At 42.6% G+C, this 22,912-nt stretch overlaps 1 protein-coding gene across 9 annotated transcripts in view; it reads right to left on the bottom strand.

Moving 5' to 3' along the window:
- The window catches only part of CCDC158 (coiled-coil domain containing 158), a 142,958-nt gene that overhangs the window by 65,243 nt on the left and 54,803 nt on the right, over positions 1-22,912 (bottom strand). For 8 of the 9 annotated variants that reach the window (XM_037830024.1, XM_037830025.1, XM_037830031.1 and 5 more), the window contains 5 exons: positions 11,337-11,534; positions 9,681-10,163; positions 4,714-4,903; positions 2,121-2,273; positions 377-489 (listed from right to left, as the gene is read on the bottom strand). In XM_037830024.1, the coding sequence (XP_037685952.1) occupies positions 377-489; positions 2,121-2,273; positions 4,714-4,903; positions 9,681-10,163; positions 11,337-11,534 (1,137 nt within the window). The remainder of the gene's footprint in view (positions 1-376; positions 490-2,120; positions 2,274-4,713; positions 4,904-9,680; positions 10,164-11,336; positions 11,535-22,912) is intronic. The other variant, XM_037830032.1, reaches the window with a different exon arrangement.

A 22,912-nucleotide genomic window follows, 5' to 3' on the forward strand; every position in this document is an offset into this window, starting at 1 on the left:
TGTCACAAAATTTCTTAGTGATTCCCGTCCCCATTTTTGCCATAAGCTCTGTGGTTTTTATTACAATTTTGCATAGTGCAGTCATTTTTAGGAACAGATAAGTTGCCTTATAGTGGAACTGACTGTACTTTGGTTATAACCATTCCCTGTCTCTACCAGAAATGCTCTTTTGCTCATTTTCTGCATTTAAAATACTAGCTATCTTTCAAGCTCCTGCTCAAATGATACTTCAGGAACTTTTCCCTCATTCTCCCATTCAGAAAAAAGTTTCTCTTTTCTCCACTGTACTTTATATCTCTGCTATATCTTATTCTGTTTTGTAGTTTATTAATAAGTAAACATGCCGGTTTCTCCCACTTTGAGGACAGGGACTCACCTTATTTGCAGTTGTCATTGCTTCTTCTAAAAACTGTATCTTGCTCTGAAGGGCATCTATCTGACCCCTTTTGGCTGTGATTTGCTTTTGCATCCCCATTGCTACTTTCATAGCTGGGGAAAAAGGAAGCAAACTGTGCCTTAGTTTTTAAAGTTTCTAAATTTTGAGAGGCTACTGTAATTTAACGTTAAGTTAAACTTTATGAGAAGGTAACAAGTAAGATCCTCCAAGGCACTGGGCAATTTCAAGGGAAAAATCACAGAAAAACATCTTAAGGTTTCATGATATTGGGATATAACAATCTTCAGTGATTCCAGAGCTTTTAAGTAGGGGACCATAGTATACATGATGATATTTTGCGGTTTCTTTGATACTGGAATTAATTTCACTAACCATGGTAAGTTGCTGTATTTTCAGTTTTAACAATAATGCTGAGCAAAACATATATATATGAGAAAATATAGTCATGTAAGGAATAATGTGTATAGTACTTTTAGTAAAATGATTTTTCCAGAAACCCATATTTAATATACCACAAAAGGAATCTATTCATGATCTTTTTAAAGATTCTAGTGATATCACAAACCATTCCATTTTCATTCTCAAGGTTACTGTCATGTGTTTGGAACTCACTGCTATATCAGTAGTTAAACTGCCAGTAAACTATATGTGATTATTTTTGTTAAACTGACAACAGGTTGAGAATGTTCTAGACAGGTAACAGGCACTGAATAGTTAAGACATGACAGGTCATTAAAAACATGAAGCTCATCTTGCTGTCAGAAGACTATTGTTTCTCACAGTCAGCTGAAGAAAAAGGCTTGAAAATACCACTGCTTTGAGTCAAGCATGGCTATAGCTTAGAGGTAGAAAAAGAAAAAGTACCATTCTTTAAAAACAAACTATCGGAGAGAGTGAAAGGTCTGACTTTTTGCTATGAGTATAGTTCTCACACATAAACTGTCAAAAACACAGTTAAAATAGGTCACCATAAATTGATTTATTAATTGATCAAAAAGTCTGACATCATTTGCTCACCAATTTGAAGAAAATACAATTCTGGTTTGATCAAGCAGATTATGGTTGGCCTTCAAAGGTAATTTTCTTAAGTAAATATTTTGACATTAGAAAATATTGAAAAATAGAAAAATGTATAGATAAACAATTATCATAGTCAGATAATACATTCACACTAACAATGATATGAATAAAATAAAATGGCAGAGAACCCTCTTATCTCTCTGCATTAGTATGATCGGCAAGATATAAAAGGAACAGGTCTAGCTGGTGAAAAGGGCACCCACATCCTAATAGTTCAATTCCCAGGGTTCCTTCCCATTTTGATCACAGAGGAGGAATCAAAAACTGCCAATTAGCCACAGATAGTTTATGAAGATAATTGACATGTGAAAAATAAAGGGTTGAATGAAAATTATTGGTAACTTGTATTTATAGCAATACTTCCTTAAAAATAATAAATCGGCATTACACACACTGAGGTCTGTTAGAACCTCAAGAAAAGGAATATTCAAATATTTTTGGATTAAATTAACCATATGTCATTCTCCCTGAAAGAAGATGAGCAGAACTTCTGCTACATAATGCCCATCACTAATATCTGTTGTATATTTCTCCCATTATTTGGCACTGTGAAGAGGTGGTAGGCAAGGTACGTGTATTTGAGTTTTAATAAATCTAAACCAATGGAAATGAAAACAGAAGAAAAAAATCTAATAAAGCATACCATGACCATCAGATCCTTCCATTGACTTTAATGTATTTCTTGTTTGTTCTAGTTCTGTCTGTGCAGATTTTAATTGCATTTTCAACTTATTTGTAGTAGTTTCCATTTCTTCACTTTTGTTTCGAAAATTCCTTTTTAAGACTTCATAGTCCTCTGTACAATCATCAACAATAGATGGTTACCTTTTTCTTTTCCATTAAGACATAGATTTTATTTGTAATTAAAGCTCACAGAAATTCAGAATTGGAAGAGGCCTCATTGTATATCTATATCTTACAGAAATTAGATATACAAATACATTTCCAGGGACTCTCTTTTTAACTGCTTGGGTAACTCCTGTTCCTCTATCCACCTATTATCCCTGTTTTTTCCTCCCCATCTTAGAAATTGGCTCATATCTTTTTCATTTTAAACCTTCTTCTTGAATGACAATATCTACTATCCACTACAACAGATTTAACCACAACCTGTAGGTAAGGGAATCTCAATGACACTATAAGTAACCTGAGGCAGCCATGTGTCCTACCTGATTTTTTAATCTTCAATACCTATCAAAATACTTGGCTCATCATTCAATATACTAGAACACATACACAAACATTTATTCATCTATATATCTATTTATTTATGTTTTTATATTTACATATGATAAACAGATTTATATATGAAGGGAATAAATACAGCCAAGACCTCTTTACTGAAATCCAGTCCTGTCATGAAGACATTTCCATGTGGTTGTCCTAGTGTCACCCAAAACCAGCTGTTTCACACTGCATCTCATCCTCCTGTCTGCAAGCCTGCCCCTCCTGGTTATCCTCTTCCAGTTTTTGGTATCATTGTTCTCAATACCACAAACGAAAAACCTGAAACCCACACTCAACCCCTCCCATCACTAAGTCCTATTGAATCAACCTCCTAAAATATTAATTCTTCCCTTTCCTTCCATTCTCACTGCCACTGATTTAGTTCAAGTTCTCATCATTTTTCCTTGGGTTAGTGAAAAATCTTCCTTAAGTGGCTGGTCTCTGTGCTGGTTTGAATCTGTTTATGTACTCCATAAAAAGCCATGTTCATTAATGCAGTCTTAAGGAGGCAGACCTATTGTGGGTGGGACCTTTTGATTAGGTTGTTTCCATGGAGATGTGACCCACCCAACTGTGGGTGGGACCTTTTGATAAGATTATTTCCATGGAGATGTGACCCTGCGCATTGAAGGTGGGTCTTGATTAGTTTATTGGAGCCCTTAAGAGAGCTAATAGCTCACACAGACCCAGACGCTTGGAGATGCAGACAGAAAGACGTTTGGAGATGCGAAGCTAAGAGATGAAGCCCAGTTTGCCCCAGAGTAGGGATGAGACGACCCCCAGATGCTTAGAGAGAAGAGCCCTGGGAGAACAAGCAAGGATGCACAGGAGATAAGAGAAGCTAAGAAAAGAAGCCCAGAGACATTTTGGAGAAAGCCATTTTGAAACCAAACCCTGGAGCAAAGGACCAGCAGACGCTAGCCACATGCCTTCCCAGCTGAAAGAGGTGTTCTGACACCATTGGCCTTTCTTCAGTGAAGGTACCCTCTTGTTGATGCCTTAGTTTGGACACATTTATGGCCTTAGAACTGTAAATTTGTAACCTAATAAATCACCTTTATAAAAGCCAATCCATTTCTGGTATCTTGCATAATGGCAGCTTTAGCAAACTGGAACAGTTTCTCTCCCCTTAGCTTTGCCTTTCTCCAATTTACCTGCTAACGTGGCCCTTCTAAAATATAAATCTGATATAGAAATCTCCTACTTAATATCCTTTGCTGGCTCCACATTGTCTGGTTCTGCCTATCTGTTCTGCATCATTTTTTACCCTCATTTCTTTGTGCTTTGCTCCAATAATACTTCTGAGGTCACATCATGTTATTTCATGCCTTCATGCTTTTGCCCATACTGTTCTCTCTGCCTGGAATGCCCTTTCGTCTCTATCTTTCCTTCAAACCCAGTACAGATGTAACCTCCTACAGGAGGCTAATTTTCTATCCTCTGTACTATCTCTGTACCCATTGTACCCTGCCTGCTGTACTATAAACCATTTTTATAAATGCCTTTCTCCCTGACCAGACTGTGAGCTTCATTCTTGTGTTTCCAGGGTCTATCACAGTGTCTAGTATAGAACACACTCAATAATCATTGACTTTGTACCATTAAACTGGAAATATTTAATTTTTTCATTTAAGGCCTTGATTTTTCCCTTTCATGAAATTTGCATGAGTCTTTTACATATGTTGCTTCATTATTAATCCTCTAATGAAGCTATTTGAGACTCAAAGGACACAAGATTTCCACTCCTCTCACTGTTCTCTTGGAAACTCAGTACGGGATTTCATGGGTTTGGAGGTTTAGTTAGTTAACAGTGAGTATAAGACAGTAGAAGCTTGACATGGAATACCATCAGGATTTCAAGCCATGAATAAATCCACTGGGGCAGCATAACTATCCATATTCATAAAGTAGAATGAGAAGCCATTCTTTTGCATTAGTTCTAATGTCCACACTGGGCTCCAATGATAGCACTCTTATTTTTTAGCAGAATTTGAACTGAAGCAACATACCTGAAAGACTGTTTAGCTCATTCCTACTAGTTTTCACCTCATTTAATAATTGATCTCTTTCTTGTTTGATGTCCTTCACTGCACGGAGTCGCTCAGAGCCTGCATTTACCAGCTTCACCTTTTCCAGCTCCAGGTCACTCACTCTGGCCTCAAGCTCCCGAATCTTTGCATCTTTTTTGTCTTTTAAAATCTAAATATATGAATAAATACAAAGGACAGAGAAAAAACTATGAAAATATGTGCATGTACGCTTATGACTGACATATTAGTATCCTATCTATATTTAGTATATTTTCACTATTTCCCCGTATACTAAATTTGTATTCTATTTTAAAGCATTGATGGTAAGTGGGAGGAAAAAGGGAATATTTAACTTTCTTTTTAACTTTAGATGTCAATTTCCAGTATCATTTGCTTCAATGCATCATTATTTTTATTCTATATATTCATCCATTCAAAATTATGTATTGAGCACTGACTTTGTACCAGACAGTACTATACATGTTGGGGATAGGGTAGTAGTAGATAAGTGCCTCGGTGAGGGCCTCCTTAAGTTTTGTGTCTTAGTTGCCTCACTTGCTTCACCCTAATCCTGGCCCTGTATACCAGCAAACAAAACAATGCTCTTGTTCTCATGGAGCTTAAATTTTAGTGAGGGGAGACAGAGAAGCATATAAATATTTAATATGTAATCAGAAGTGAAAAGAAGAATAAACTTGAGATAAGTTGCTACTTGAGATAAGATAGTGTGCAGAAAAGAGTGAACATAGCAGTCCTGTCTGCAATCCTTTATAAGGCCTGTTTACAATTTTGGCCCTTGACTGGCATACGGAAACTTGGATTTGGGGAGGGTTCCCACCCCCTGATAGGAATGGTTCACTGTGCTTAAATTATTTGTGCAAATAATGTGGCTTATACTGAATATCTGCTTTCATTCTGGGAGTCTGGAATTTGGATATATACCAGGCAAGGGGGGTAGAGGTGCCTACGTGATCAACTCCCAGTAAAAACCCTGGGCCCTGAGTCTGTAATGACCTCCCCTGGTTGGCAACATCTCACACATGTTGTCACAATTTGTTGCTGGCGTAGTTAAGCTTGTCCTCCCCGCGTAACTCCAGTGAGAGAAGACCCTTGGAGGCTTGCATCTGGCTTCCTCTGAACTTTGCCGCATATACCTTTTCTCATTGCTAACTTTGCTTTGTATCCATTCAGTGTAATAAATCATAGTGTAAGGACAATCATTTGCTGAGTCCTGTGGGTCCTCCTAATGAATTATCAAACCTGGGGGTCTTCTTGGGAAGCCCAACACTGTTGGTCAGGAAAGGCATCTCTACAAGGTAACATTTGAGAAAGAACTTCAAGGAGGTGAAGCAGCAAGCTATGTGGATAGCTTGGAGAGACTTGTAGGGACACAAGCAAGGGTGTTAGTAAGGCTGGAGGTTCGTGAGCTTGGAGAGAAGTAATAATAGATGAAGTCAGAAAGGGAGCCATGGGCAAGATCAAGTTGGTCTTAGAAGCAATGGAAGGATTTAAGATTCTAATCTTAGATAAGAGAACACTGGACAGTTTTGAGCATAAGGGTGATATGATGTAATGTTTAAAAAATTTAACTCTGGCTCCTGTGTGAATAAACAGTGGGGGTGGGGCAGAGCGGAGGGGTAGGAGTGAAAGTAAGGGGACCACTGAGAGGGCAAATGCAAGGGCAAATAAGAGACGTGGTGGCCTAGACTAGGGCAGTTAGCAGTGGGTGATCTGGTTCTTTGAATCAAGTAGGGAATATGAAAACAGAAACTTCCGCATTTTCAACCACCTGTCAGAAATCCTTAGCTGGGTGTGCTTCTGCAAACTCTGACCAAACCAATCCTATTCCTTCCTCACTTTTTCCTGAGTCTTTTTTCTGTTAGGGGTGGTTCTATTTTCCCAGTTTCCCCAGATTTACCTAAGTTTGAAATTTCAAAGTCTGCTTTGTCTTTCCCTTTCCCAAGCTCAGTGACCGACTGCTCACCGACAACTTCCCAACCTCCAAGTTTGGATTACCACCATCTCTCATATGGATTATTACAGTTGCCTCATAACTGGTCTATGTTAGTAAGGCTTCCTATTAAGAACCCCTCTCTTCCCATGGCCGAGGTCTGCATTCTACAGTATGGTTGCCACTTGCCACATGTGACTATTGAGCACCTGAAATATGACTAGTCTAAATTGAGATGTGCTGTAAGCATAAAATACACACTGGATTTCAAAGACTTTCTAGAAAAAAAATGTGTTATATTGATTACAATATTAAAATGCTGCCATATTTTGGATATACTGAGTTAAATAAAATGTTATTAAAATTAGTTTCACTTATTTCTTTTTATGTTTTTTAATGTGGCTACTGGAAAATTAAAAATTACAAATGTGGCTTATATTATATTTCTAGTGGACCGAACTGGCCTAGATCCTTCCCAGCAAATGCCGTTTGAAAAAGAAACTTTCTTTAGTCATCAGACTGTCCTCCCAAATTAAGGCCTATTGGCCTTAAATAGAAAACTAGCTAATGTAATTTAATTAATGTAACAGCAGTTTAAATGTAGAAGCCAATGCTATGTTTGAAACATCAATCTGTGATGAGATTTTAGCTGTGTTTCAAAAAGGATTGGTGGGGAGCTCCAGGCTTGTCTCAGTGCTCATCAGTGATGTGCGTGGGCAGTAAAGGCCCTAAACAAGAAGTCTGATCCCTGCTTGCCTGGCCACTCCTGTTAACTGTCAGATTTAATCCAGCTGGCCTCAGGGAAGGAAGGAAGAGAGAATTTCTCTAGACAGCCTGAGATGTAGTGGGCATGTGCTATTTCTGTTCCACCTCCTGGGACCAGCTGACAGATAACTCAGTTCTTTTTCTTCTGGCTTTGTGAGAAAGGATCGAACTTTGAGGACCTACGGTTATTGGGAGAAAGCTCACCTGCTTCTCTGTCAGTGTGTGCAGTGCTCAGCCTAAGGAGATGAAAAACCTTGAAGTTAACTACCTTCTATGGCTAGGATTCCTCTCCTTTCTTCCTCACTGGATTTTGGAAGGCAGTGAATGTGGCATTAAAGCTTGAGTTTTAAACCTATGTTCTTTGCATCTGTGTGAAATTCTTTTCATCTAGGAAATACTGTCCTGAAGCTGCTCCAGTTCCATATTCAGGACTTGAAAATTAGTTTCTACCCTCTACAATCCATCTTTGCATACTGATACTCAATTCATTTACCCCAATATTACCTTTTTCATGTCATTTCTTCCTTTCTTCTCTAAAACCTTTAATGCCTCAAACTCCATCTCTAGGCTAATTATAGACTGAGCTTCTTCCCCATGCTTAAAATGCCTTATTTCTTCCTCTTTGCCTAGTTTTTGCCCATTTCTAGTCCTCATATCTAAATGTGAAGGTAATCCACTCTCCTTTGGGCTACATTAACAGTAGATCTTAAAGTGTGCTCTTGGAACCATGAGCATCAGTATCATCTGGGAACTTGTTAGAAACACCAAGTCTCAGGCCCCATCCTAGACCTACTGAATCAGAAACTAAGGGGATGGAGCCTAGCAATCTGGGTTTTAACAAGCCCTCCAGGTGACTCTGGTGCAGGCCAAAGCTTGAGAATCACTCCCTCTAATTTAATCTACTCATATATTGCCTATGAACAAATCTCAAGGCTGTGTTGCTCTCAGGCAAATTATTTAATCTCTCTGTAACTCAGTTTCCTCATCTATAAAATGGGATGATAATAGTATCTGCCTCATAAGGTTTTTGTGATGATCAAATTGACTTAATTTTCAGAGTGTAAGACTCAGAGGATTCTCTTATTTGTTTGTACTCTTAACAATACTAGCAAACCATCTTCTTAGATAAGAAGATAGAAGAATTCTTTTCCTCTAATATATTCTGCCCTGTATGTAAATCTATTCTAAAGTTTTAGTTGTAAGGTTGGTCATCAATAGGTCTTTATATGTACCTTTCAAGGTAATTTTGGACATTAAAAAAATATATTCTTATGATATAATTGAGTGAAAACTTAAGCACTAGAAAATTCTAGTTCTTTATGCAATGACCTTATATATTTTTATAAGATAGGTAATATTCTATCATCAATCCTATTTTTAAAATGAGGAAACTAAGCAGCTAAAATTGATGTGACTTGTCTCCTATTACTCCCCAAGTCAGAGAAACACGTGGCATAAAGCTTAAGAAATCAAATTCACTTTAAATTTGATAAATACTTACTGAGCACCTATTGGTGGAAGGAGCAAAGACATGGGACAGGGGAAACCAAGATGAATAAGATGTGTACTCTGCTTGAAGTCTGCTGTCTTACAGGGAAAAGCAAACACTGCTACTTAAACATATACATGATACAATGTTGAATGTGATCCAGGTCACAATGGGTTCAATAAAATGAAATAGGGTTCAGAAGAGGAATGGAACAGGGGAAGGGAACTGATATTTACTAAACATCCTCTATAGGCCAGGAACTAGGTGAAATCCTTCATATATATTTTCTCATTTAAGCCTCACAGTAAATCCAATAAGGTTGTGAGTTTTTTGTTTAGTTTTATTTTACAGATATGGATGCTTAGACTCAATGAATAGTCCAATGTTTTTTAGTTATTAAGTGGTGAGAGATGGGGTTCAAACCTAGGTCTGTCTAAAGATGGAGAAAATACTACAAATTGGGAGATGAGGAAAGGTTTCAGGGAGAAACTGGATTTCCTGATTTTTTTCTTCTGCCCTGCTAGTTGTGAACCATTTTTGGGCCACATACTCCTTTTGGAATCTGGTAAAAGTATGAATTCTTTCCAACAAAAACATATGCACATAGATACAAATACTTCTAGACAATTTCAGAAGGTCCACAGATCCCAGGAGCCCCTTTTCACTAAATCAGGTCAGATTTACTTCTGGGGAAAAAGATATTTCAGAAGCTAAACCACCAAAAAGAAGACCTCCACAGACCTTGAATTCCTGTAGTTCCAGTCTCCTATCGTTAATTTCTTTCTCAAGTTGAGCTTTTTCCACTTGCATGGCACCAGCAGTTCGTCCATGCTGGCCAACCAACTGTGTCATATTTTCAATCTGTTGTCGCAAAATCTCAATCACCTTGTCCTTTTCTGTCATCTGTAGCTTGAGGGCCTCACATTCTGTCTGCACATTTCTGAGATGATCCCCTTCATTTTTCAAGTGCTGCAGCTCCTGCAATTTCAAATCTACCCGGGAGCGGAGCTTTGTAATCTCTGCATTGGTAGCCTCAATGGCTCTCTCCTTTTCCTGGAGGGAAGCTGTCAGGTCTGATACAGTCCTCTCTGAGCTCTCCAGAGTCATTTTCTTGGCTGTCAACTCCTCAACTACTTTGCGGAGCATCTCTTTGGTGGATTCAAGCTGAGCAGTCAAGGAGGACACTTTTTCTAGACTTTCATTCTTTCCCTGAATTGCTGCCATCTGATTATCAGAAAAAAGAATTTCATGGATTTTGGAGGTAGGTATAAGCAACTTTAGGAGAATATCAGTTAACTCAAGAATGTTAAATCATGAATTGGATAACATCAAGTCAGACAAACTCAAATCCTTTTGCTGTGTAGAACTCCAGATCTAAAAAGGATATGGGTTAATTAGACCAAGCTGGAGAGGCCTAACTAAATATAATGCTCCTCTGTAACGGTTTTTTTAGGGTGGTGAGCTAGGAAGTTTCCCCTAGGATGGAGAGGTAAAACGTTTTCTTAACTAATTTCTGTAATTAAGATAACTCTGGCATTTAGGGGGGAAGGGTGGTAGATTGAAGGCAAACACCTTATTCCTTAATTCCCCCCAATCTGTCTCTTTATTCTGTCTCTGAGGGGAAAATGAATAAGGTTATTTATCCAAAACACATTCACATTCTCTGGTCTTCATTTGGAAAAGAATAAGATTCTAACTTTCAGTTATCCTTTCATCTTTTTTCCTACCTAGGTCAGGCCAGAGAATAGGGACATGGCTTTATCTGGGTCTAAGCCGAGACCGGTCACCTTGATTTGTTTTCACATTTTGGGAAGCTCACATGTTCATGTGGTGCTTTTCATGCTTCTCTGGCAGTAACTGGCATTAGGCCGTGTCTTTCCAGTTCTGAAGGTACATTGTCCTTAATAATGCATTCTACATTTTGCTGCTGGTGTACTGTAATCAAGAGCTCCCATTCTGTGTTATTTACTGGTCTCAATCAGTTTAGGGGGGAAAAAGGGATAAGTCCCTTTTCTAGGAAAAAAAGAAAAATCAACACATTTATTGGGAACTTGCATTCCTGCTGCTCCTCAGACCTCCCTATGGTTTCATGCTGACCACTTTTCTGCAGCAGAAATAAGTAATTATTAGGTTACTGGTATCTAGATGAAAATGAAAAGGAAATTGGGAATTTATTTAACAATGTACAAATGAGATAAAGCTTAACATTTTTAGTTTAATGAGTGGTTAAAAAAATATATGGAAATAAACACAGGTTTTTATAGATTACTTACAGAGTCTATACCTCTAAAATAGGCCAATATAAGTTTTAAAAAACTTTTAGAATAAGACATAAAATACATTTCTCCCCCCAAGAGACCCTTCAGAGGTGGAAAAGCTCTTTTGCATCCTGCTGACCTGCCGTTCCATCTGCCCCTGACACTCGCTCTTCATGGCCTTGAGGAGCGCTTCCAGGCGCTGCACCTCCATGTTCCTGTCGTCCAGCTCCCGCCGCAGGTGGTCAATGGTGATGCTGTTGCCCGTGTCGCGATCCCACAGACGCTTATTCTGCTCCTTCTCCAGACTCAGCTCCTTTTCTCTTTTATGTAGATCAGCCTAAAAGAAATGAGGATGTTTTCCTTTTCCCTACCCTCGTAATAAATAATTGAAATAAAACTCTTATTTTCCTAATATCATCTTTGGAGATTTTAGGTGATTTGAGAAACTTTTGATTTTGGAGTCTGATTCTTCTAGAATGGCCTGAGGGAGAGCAAAGATTTTCTGAAAGATAAGCTAACATTTTGCTTACTTGTAATTTTTTGCATTACAAGTAAATCTCAAGGTACTACAAATAATATATAATGAAATGGAAAATACAATCGATTTAAAAAGTCATCCAGGAAAGGACTGCAGGGCAGACTGGTGAGCTGTATGTTTTAGTTACTCCTCCAGGAAAGTAGGTAGAAAGCCAAGAACTGTGTGGACTGGACACCGCAGAGCAATCTGACTTTGGGCATACTTCATACAACACTCATGAAAACGTGGAACTGCTGAGATCAGCGAAATCTGTAAGTTTTTGCGGCCAGGGGACCCGCGCCCCTCCCTGCCAGGCTCAGTCCCGGGGGAGGAGGGGCTGTCAGCTCCGGGAAAGAGAAGGGAGAACTGCAGTGGCAGCCCTTATCGGAAACTCATTCTACTGATTCAAACTCCAACCATAGATAGACTGAGACCAGACACCAGAGAATCTGAGAGCAGCCAGCCCAGCAGAGAGGAGACAGGCATAGAAAAAAAACAACATGAAAAACTCCAAAATAAAAGTGGAGGATTTTTGGAGTTCTGGTGAACATAGAAAGGGGAAGGGCCCTGAGGCGCATATGCAAATCCTGAAGAAAAGCTGATCTCTCTGCCCTGTGGACCTTTCCTTAATGGCCCTGGTTGCTTTGTCTCTTAGCATTTCAATAACCCATTAGATCTCTGAGGAGGGCCCGTTTTTTTTTTTTTTGTTTGTTTGTTTTTTTTTTTCTTTTAATCCTTTTTTCTTTTTCTAAAACAATTATTCTAAGAAACCCAATACAGAAAGCTTCAAAGACTTGCTATTTGGGCACGTCAAGTCAAGAGCAAAACTAAGAGAGCTCTGAGACAAAACGCAATAATCCAGTGGCTGAGAAAATTCACTAAACACCACAACTTCCCAAGAAAAGGGGGGTGTCCGCTCACAGCCATCATCCTGGTGGACAGGAAACATTCCTGCCCATCGCCAGCCCCATAGCCCAGAACTGCACCAGACAACACAGTGTGACGGAAGTGCTTCAAATAACAGGCACACACCACAAAACTGGGCGTGGACATTAGCCTTCCCTGCAACCTCAGCAGATTGTCCCAGAGTTGGGAAGGTAGAGCAGTGTGAATTAACAAAGCCCCATTCAGCCATCATTTCAGCAGACTGGGAGACTCCCTACACAGCCCAGCAGCCCAGAACTGCCCTGGGGGGACGGCACTCACCTGTGACACAGCACAGTCATCCCTCAACAGAGGACCCGGGGTGCACGGCCTGGAAGAGGGGCCCACTTGCAAGTCTCAGGAGCCATACGCCAATACCAAGGACTTGTGGGTCAGTGGCAGAGACAAACTGTGGCAGGACTGAACTGAACGATTAGACTATTGCAGCAGCTTTAAAAATCTAGGATCACCAGGGAGATTTGATTGTTAGAGCCACTCCCCCCCCCTCCCTGACTGCCCAGAAACACGCCCCATATACAGGGCAGGCAACACCAACTACACACGCAAGCTTGGTACACCAATTGGACCCCACAAGACTCACTCCCCCACTCACCAAAAAGGCTAAGCAGGGGAGAACTGGCTTGTGGAGAACAGGTGGCTCGTGGACGCCACCTGCTGGTTAGTTAGAGAAAGTGTACTCCACGAAGCTGTAGATCTGATAAATTAGAGATAAGGACTTCAGTTGGTCTACAAATCCTAAAAGAACCCTATCAAGTTCAGCAAATGCCACGAGGCCAAAAACAACAGAAAATTATAAAGCATATGAAAAAACCAGACGATATGGATAACCCAAGCCCAAGCACCCAAATCAAAAGACCAGAAGAGACACACCTAGAGCAGCTACTCAAAGAACTAAAGATGAACAATGAGACCATAGTACGGGAGATAAAGGAAATCAAGAAGACCCTAGAAGAGCATAAAGAAGACATTGCAAGACTAAATAAAAAAATGGATGATCTTATGGAAATTAAAGAAACTGTTGACCAAATTAAAAAGATTCTGGACACTCATAGTACAAGACTAGAGGAAGTTGAACAACGAATCAGTGACCTGGAAGATGACAGAATGGAAAATGAAAGCATAAAAGAAAGAATGGGGAAAAAAATTGAAAAAATCGAAATGGACCTCAGGGATACGATAGATAATATGAAACGTCCAAATATAAGACTCATTGGTGTCCCAGAAGGGGAAGAAAAGGGTAAAGGTCTACGAAGAGTATTCAAAGAAATTGTTGGGGAAAACTTCCCAAATCTTCTAAACAACATAAATACACAAATCATAAATGCTCAGCGAACTCCAAATAGAATAAATCCAAATAAACCCACTCCGAGACATATACTGATCACACTGTCAAACACAGAAGAGAAGGAGCAAGTTCTGAAAGCAGCAAGAGAAAAGCAATTCACCACATACAAAGGAAACAGCATAAGACTAAGAAGTGGCTACTCAGCAGCCACCATGGAGGCGAGAAGGCAGTGGCACGATATATTTAAAATTCTGAGTGAGAAAAATTTCCAGCCAAGAATACTTTATCCAGCAAAGCTCTCCTTCAAATTTGAGGGAAAGCTTAAATTGTTCACAGACAAACAAATGCTGAGAGAATTTGCTAACAAGAGACCTGCCCTACTGGAGATACTAAAGAGAGCCCTACAGACAGAGAAACAAAGAAAGGACAGAGAGACTTGGAGAAAGGTTCAGTACTAAAGAGATTCGGTATGGGTACAATAAAGGATATTAATAGACAGAGGGGAAAAATATGACAAACATAAACCAAAGGATAAGATGGCTGATTCAAGAAATGCCTTCACGGTTATAACGTTGAATGTAAATGGATTAAACTCCCCAATTAAAAGATATAGATTCGCAGAATGGATCAAAAAAAAATGAACCATCAATATGTTGCATACAAGAGACTCATCTTAGAAACAGGGACACAAAGAAACTGAAAGTGAAAGGATGGAAAAAAATATTTCATGCAAGCTACAGCCAAAAGAAAGCAGGTGTAGCAATATTAATCTCAGATAAAATAGACTTCAAATGCAGGGATGTTTTGAGAGACAAAGAAGGACACTACGTACTAATAAAAGGGGCAATTTAGCAAGAAGAAATAACAATCGTAAATGTCTATGCACCCAACCAAGGTGCCACAAAATACATGAGAGAAACACTGGCAAAACTAAAGGAAGCAATTGATGTTTCCACAATAATTGTGGGAGACTTCAACACATCACTCTCTCCTATAGATAGATCAACCAGACAGAAGACCAATAAGGAAATTGAAAACCTAAACAATCTGATAAATGAATTAGATTTAACAGACATCTACAGGACATTACATCCCAAATCACCAGGATACACATACTTTTCTAGTGCTCACGGAACTTTCTCCAGAATAGATCATATGCTGGGACATAAAACAAGCCTCAATAAATTTAAAAAGATTGAAATTATTCAAAGCACATTCTCTGACCACAATGGAATACAATTAGAGGTCAATAACCATCAGAGACTTAGAAAATTCACAAATACCTGGAGGTTAAACAACACGCTCCTAAACAATCAATGGGTTAAAGAAGAAATAACAAGAGAAATTGCTAAATATATAGAGACGAATGAAAATGACAACACAACATACCAAAACCTATGGGATGCAGCAAAAGCAGTGCTAAGGGGGAAATTTATAACACTAAATGCATATATTAAAAAGGAAAAAAGAGCCAAAATCAAAGAACTAATGGATCAACTGAAGAAGCTAGAAAATGAACAGCAAACCAATCCTAAACCAAGTAGAAGAAAAGAAATAACAAGGATTAAAGCAGAAATAAATGACATAGAGAACAAAAAAATAATACAGAGGATAAATATCACCAAAAGTTGGTTCTTTGAGAAGATCAACAAGATTGACAAGCCCCTAGCTAGACTGACAAAATCAAAAAGAGAGAAGACCCATATAAACAAAATAATGAATGAAAAAGGTGACATAACTGCAGATCCTGAAGAAATTAAAAAAATTATAAGAGGATAATATGAACAACTGTATGGCAACAAACTGGATAATGTAGAGGAAATGGACAATTTCCTGGAAACATATGAACAACCTAGACTGACCAGAGAAGAAATAGAAGACCTCAACCAACCCATCACAAGGAAAGAGATCCAATCAGTCATCAAAAATCTTCCCACAAATAAATGCCCAGGGCCAGATGGCTTCACAGGGGAATTCTACCAAACTTTCCAGAAAGAACTGACACCAATCTTACGCAAACTCTTTCAAAACATTCAAGAAAATGGAACACTACCTAACTCATTTTATGAAGCTAACATCAATCTAATACCAAAACCAGGCAAAGATGTTACAAAAAAGGAAAACTACCGGCCAATCTCCCTAATGAATATAGATGCAAAAATCCTCAACAAAATACTTGCAAATCGAATCCAAAGACACATTAAAAAAATCATACACCATGACCAAGTGGGGTTTATTCCAGGCATGCAAGGATGGTTCAACATAAGAAAATCAATCAATGTATTACAACACATTAACAAGTCAAAAGGGAAAAATCAATTGATCATCTCAATAGATGCTGAAAAAGCATTTGACAAAATCCAACATCCCTTTTTGATAAAAACACTTCAAAAGGTAGGAATTGAAGGAAACTTCCTCAACATGATAAAGAGCATATATGAAAAACCCACAGCCAGCATAGTACTCAATGGCGAGAGACTGAAAGCCTTCCCTCTAAGATCAGAAACAAGACAAGGATGCCCGCTATCACCACTGTTATTCAACATTGTGCTGGAAGTGCTAGCCAGGGCAATCCGGCAAGACAAAGAAATAAAAGGCATCCAAATTGGAAAAGAAGAAGTAAAACTGTCATTGTTTGCAGATGATATGATCTTATATCTAGAAAACCCTGAGAAATCGACGATACAGCTACTAGAGCTAATAAACAAATTTAGCAAAGTAGCGGGATACAAGATTAATGCACATAAGTCAGTAATGTTTCTATATGCTAGAAATGAACAAACTGAAGAGACACTCAAGAAAAAGATACCATTTTCAATAGCAACTAAAAAAATCAAGTACCTAGGAATAAACTTAACCAAAGATGTAAAAGACCTATACTGCGGGTGACTGAGCTTGTACCTCGACTTACCAGGCCTGGGCCAGGGGACCTGATATCACCCCCTGGGGAGGGTAGTAGGTACGGGCGTTAGTGCCCTCTGCAGCCCCCCTGAGCCTGAGGAGCGAGGTCAAGGCGGCTCCCTTTTCCTCACCCAAAATGCCACTGGCAGGGGAGGCTTGCCGGAGGGAACCGCCTTTCTCCCAACCGCCCTTTCCTCACTTCCTTATCTTGCCCGCACACTCCCCTGTGCCAAGGCAACTCCTGCCACCGCCAGCGCGCATGCACCGTGGCCAGAACAACTCCCGCCCGCTGCAACGGCTCCTGCGTCCTCTCAGAACCAATCCTAGCCCCTCTCCCTTCAGTATTGCCATTTAAGGCTACTTCACCTCCTTTCCAGCCCTACCCTTCTTACCAGCCTATATAACCTGTGATCACCCCTGAATAAATCTCTTTGGCGCATACTCCTACTGGATGAAGAGTGTCTTGTCCTTATCGCCGCCCTCCATACCTTGCACGCCTCCCGCCGAGGACCCGGCCAAGTCCTCCGCCTCGCCCTCGCCTCCGGGAAAGAGCCCCCGCCGCCGGTACCCTTTAAGCAGCCCCGAGAGCTGAGGGCTCAGCTACCGGCCGCCACTCCCCCTAGAAGCAGTAACCGCGACCGCAACTGGTGCCCCGTGTGAGGAAGCGTCTCCACACAACAGTTCGGCAGGTCGCCCGCTCGCCCGGACGCCTCTCCAGCTTCCCGTTTCCTCGCCTGCAAGGTAAGGGCCGCCTCTCCTTCGCCGCTTCCGGAGCCGTGTGAGGTTCACTGCTCCGAAGCCGCTCCTCCCTTCCCCCACGCTCTCTTCGTCCTCTTGTATGCGCACTTCTATGACCCCCGTTCCTCCTAACGCTCTCCCTCTTCCCCTCCATTACTTTGCTGTAGTTCTTTGTATCTTTATTTCCTCATTTGGTGCCGTGTGCCTCTTTGCAACCGCCCCCCCTGACTGCTCCCGTTGCCAAAGGGCACTGCTTTCCGCTCTCGCCGTCTCCTTCGGCCTCACGGCCACGGTTTATCTCATTCTCTCTGCTCGGTAAACAACTCCCCCTCCTTCCCCCTCAGCTATGGGTAATCGTCTATCTACATGCCAGGCACCTCAAGTTCGTGCTCTAGCGGGTCTCCTAGACACGCATCGCTGTAAAGTGTCTGTCCGGCAGCTGCAAGTATACTGGGACCTCCTGCTGCCCTTTAACCCATGGCTCACCACTTGCCATCTCTGGGACCCTGTTACTTATGATCATCTTATTGATCGAGTCACTAACGCCATGGAACATGAGAGCAAGCGCTTCCCTCCCGGCTTGCTCCCCACCTTGATAACCATCCGCTCCTGCCTTCAAGGCTCCCTCCCCCCTGATCGAGGCCCCGTTAGATCCAAGGAGGCCCTATCAACCCAGCCAACAGATTCAGATAGCGATATTAATTCAAATCATGACTCGGACACGGAGTCCTTAGTCGAGCAGAGTAACAACGCGCTCGAGGTGACTCCCAAAAAGCAAAATAACACTGCGCCACGCCAAGATGGCGAACTTCCTCCTTCTTTTTCCATCGAGGGGAGGAAATGCTCCGGCGATGACGTCAGCCCTAAGCTGGGCCGGAAACCACAAGCGCTTTACCCCGCCCTTCCACAGGGCGGAGCTAGTCCGCCATCTCGTGCCTTGAACCCCGCCCTTTCACAGGGCGGGGCTGGTCCACCATCTTGTGTCTTAGCCACGCCCACCGCGCCGCCATCTTGCGACGCTTGGGGCCTCCCACTCCCGCCTTCCCCTTCGGCGAGCTCCCCCTCGGAGCCGCTACCGGCAGCTGCCGCCGCTCCTTCCACCCTGCCGACTAACAACCCCTGGCTGCCTTCTACACCTCAAGGCAACCCTTGGGGCAACGCTCCCCCTACCCCCACTCCCGCGCCAAGCCCTCTGCAAGCGCGTCCTCCTTTCTCTCGTGCCTTTCACTGCTTTCCTCTTAACCTTGCCCCCACCCCACAGAAACCGTATGACTGGTATCCCATTGACTCAGATACTATCAAGCAGCTTCGCAGGGCCGTCAAGGAGGACGGGTTAGGTAGCCCATACGCTTCCCAAATACTACAGGATCTCGGCATGGACTTTTGCATCCCCCAAGACTGGGCCTCGCTTGCCCGTTCCATTCTTAACCCCGGTCAGTTTGTTGACTGGCGTGCTCACTTCCAGGCAGAAGCAGCTAAGCAAAGTGAGCAAGACGCAGCCCTTGGAGTCTATCATCCCCCCGAAGCCTATATGGGCACTGGAGCATTTCTAAATGCGTCTGCTTATATTAATGTCCCTGCTACCTTCTGGACTGTCCTCAGAGGCATCGCCTTACGCGCGTTTACCAATTGCTCTGCCCGTCGACCTAATAAATTCACCAAGCTCTTCCAGGAGCCGAGTGAGCCTTTCGCCACCTTTGTCTCCAGAGTCGAAGAAACCTGCACTCCAAAGGTAAGTGATCCCCAGGCCCAATATTACATGTGCCCAGCCTCAAATCCTGGAAAATCGTACTGTAATTCCCCCAACGAGTACTACTGTGCATACTGGGGGTGTGAAACACTAATCACTAATTGGAAGCCTCCTGTTCCTAATCATTACCTTACCCTAAAGTGGGCCCCTACAGGGTGCAAACTCCCTACTGTTAACTGGCTCGGCCAAGAAAGTGAGAGATCCTGCACACATCTTAATCTTACAGTGCAGCTCCCCACTAATCCCTCCTGGTTACTCAGTCAAACTTGGGGCTTCAGAATCTATGAGAAAGAAACCGACCAAGGATCACTTATTCTAATAAAAAAGGAGGCTGTAAGCCATCCAGGCCAAAATACTGCATTAAGAACACCCTCTAGCATAGGTCCCAATAAAGTCATTAACCCCCTTTTTCCACAGCTCTCCAGCCGCACCTCAGCTCCAACCAGCCACACCTCAGCTACAAACAACGCATCGCCAACCCCACCACCCCAGCTTCCTCTGCCCCCTTCTCGTTATTCCTCTCCCCTCCTCAGCCTCATCCAAGCCGCCTTTGCCTCAGTGAATTCCTCCAACCCCAATTTTACCTCCTCCTGCTGGCTCTGCCTCTCCACCTCTTCCTCACTGTACGAGCCCGTTGCCTCCAACCTCTCCTTTTCAGAAAGCACAGAAAACAGCCCCTTGGAATGCAATTGGAATACCTCTGCCGTCCCCCTAACCTTTCATTCAGTCTCCTATACGGGAAAGTGCGTCCGCCCTCGCTCCAGTAACTCTCCCGACCTCACTGTCTGTGCCAGCTATTCATCTCCCAGCAGCTCGGCAAAATTTCTCATTCCTCATAACTCCTCCCAATGGCTCTGCTCCTCTACAGGACTTACCCCGTCTCAGCACGAATATCATCAGTGAATATAAAGAAACTTGCCTCCTAATTGTCCTTATCCCTAGGGTCTTATACCACAGCGAAGAAGACTTCTTCCTCCGTCTGGAAAAAACTGCAGCTCCTGCCCCACTGCAAAAGCGAGAGCCCATCACCGCCCTCACAATTGCCTCCCTCCTAGGTCTTGCCGGCACTGGCACCGGAATCGCTGCACTAGCCAGTCAAGGCTCCGCCCTAACTCACCTCAGGGCGGCTGTTGACGAAGACATTCATCACTTACAAAACGCTATTTACCATCTAAAAAATTCTGTCAATTCCCTCTCTGAGGTAGTGCTCCAAAACCGCCGAGGTCTTGACCTTCTCCTCCTCAAAGAAGGAGGCCTCTGCGCCGCCCTAGGAGAAGAGTGCTGTGTATATGCCAATTCCACAGGTCTCGTCGAGGACAGCCTGAAAAGGGTCCGAGAGGGACTGGAAAAGCGTAAAAGAGATCGTGAAGCCACCAGTTATTGGTCCAGTTTTTTCACTCCCATCCTCCCATACATCCTTCCTTTTCTTGGCCCCTTATTAATAATTATTTTAGCTCTCATCTTAGGACCCTGCCTCATCCGCAAAATTGTCCAGCTTGTAAGAAAACAAACGGATGCCATTTTTTCCTCGTTCGTGCAAATCCAGTATCAGCGACTCGCCACCTCTGACGCCCCCCACTCCAAGATGACAGCCAACCCTCCGCGACCTCAACGCCACCGGTCAACTCGCCAACCGCAAGGCCCTTCTCAATCACCTAAACATCGCTCTCACCTCGAGTTCCAGCTTCTCTGAACCCCTGAACTTTAAACCCCTCACCTTCGCCCAGCCCGCTGCAGCGAAGCCATTGTCAAGCGCCCGGGCACCACACCAACACTGAGCTCCAGCCTCGCTGAGCCACCGTCAACCTCTTTTTCCCTTCCCTGACCTCCCCCTTCCCTCACCCTTAGCGGGCCTCTCCGGTAAAGCCTCTTCCTCTAATTAGAAAAGAAAGGGGAATTGCGGGTGACTGAGCTTGTACCTCGACTTACCAGGCCTGGGCCAGGGGACCTGATATCACCCCCTGGGGAGGGTAGTAGGTACGGGCGTTAGTGCCCTCTGCAGCCCCCCCGAGCCTGAGGAGCGAGGTCAAGGCGGCTCCCTTTTCCTCACCCAAAATGCCACTGGCAGGGGAGGCTTGCTGGAGGGAACCGCCTTTCTCCCAACCGCCCTTTCCTCACTTCCTTATCTTGCCCGCACACTCCCCTGTGCCAAGGCAACTCCTGCCACCGCCAGCGCGCATGCACCGTGGCCAGAACAACTCCCGCCCGCTGCAACGGCTCCTGCGTCCTCTCAGAACCAATCCTAGCCCCTCTCCCTTCAGTATTGCCATTTAAGGCTACTTCACCTCCTTTCCAGCCCTACCCTTCTTACCAGCCTATATAACCTGTGATCACCCCTGAATAAATCTCTTTGGCGCATACTCCTACTGGATGAAGAGTGTCTTGTCCTTATCGCCGCCCTCCACACCTTGCACGCCTCCCGCCGAGGACCCGGCCAAGTCCTCCGCCTCGCCCTCGCCTCCGGGAAAGAGCCCCCGCCGCCGGTACCCTTTAAGCAGCCCCGAGAGCTGAGGGCTCAGCTACCGGCCGCCACTCCCCCTAGAAGCAGTAACCGCGACCGCACTATACAAAGAAAACTACATAACTCTACTAAAAGAAATAGAAGGGGACCTCAAAAGATGGAAAAATATTCCATGTTCATGGATAGGAAGACTAAATGTCATTAAGATGTCAATTCTACCCAAACTCATCTACAGATTCAATGCAATCCCAATCAAAATTCCAACAACCTACTTTGCAGACTTGGAAAAGCTAGTTATCAAATTTATTTGGAAAGGGAAGATGCCTCGAATTGCTAAAGACACTCTAAAAAAGAAAAACGAAGTGGGAGGACTTACACTCCCTGACTTTGAAGCTTATTATAAAGCCACAGTTGCCAAAACAGCATGGTACTGGCACAAAGATAGACATATAGATCAATGGAATCGAATTGAGAATTCGGAGACAGACCCTCAGATCTATGGCCGACTGATCTTTGATAAGGCCCCCAAAGTCACTGAACTGAGCCATAATGGTCTTTTCAACAAATGGGGCTGGGAGAGTTGGATATCCATATCCAAAAGAATGAAAGAGGACCCCTACCTCACCCCCTACACAAAAATTAACTCAAAATGGACCAAAGATCTCAATATAAAAGAAAGTACCATAAAACTCCTAGAAGATAATGTAGGAAAACATCTTCAAGACCTTGTATTAGGTGGCCACTTCCTAGACTTTACACCCAAAGCACAAGCAACAAAAGAGAAAATAGATAAATGGGAACTCCTCAAGCTTAGAAGTTTCTGCACCTCAAAGGAATTTCTCAAAAAGGTAAAGAGGCAGCCAACTCAATGGGAAAAAATTTTTGGAAACCATGTATCTGACAAAAGACTGATATCTTGCATATATAAAGAAATCCTACAACTCAATGACAATAGTACAGTCGGCCCAATTATAAAATGGGCAAAAGATATGAAAAGACAGTTCTCTGAAGAGGAAATACAAATGGCCAAGAAACACATGAAAAAATGTTCAGCTTCACTAGCTATTAGAGAGATGCAAATTAAGACCACAATGAGATACCATCTAACACCGGTTAGA

Source organism: Choloepus didactylus, chromosome 3 (genome assembly GCF_015220235.1).
Source record: "Choloepus didactylus isolate mChoDid1 chromosome 3, mChoDid1.pri, whole genome shotgun sequence".
Taxonomy (NCBI): Eukaryota; Metazoa; Chordata; class Mammalia; order Pilosa; family Megalonychidae; genus Choloepus; species Choloepus didactylus.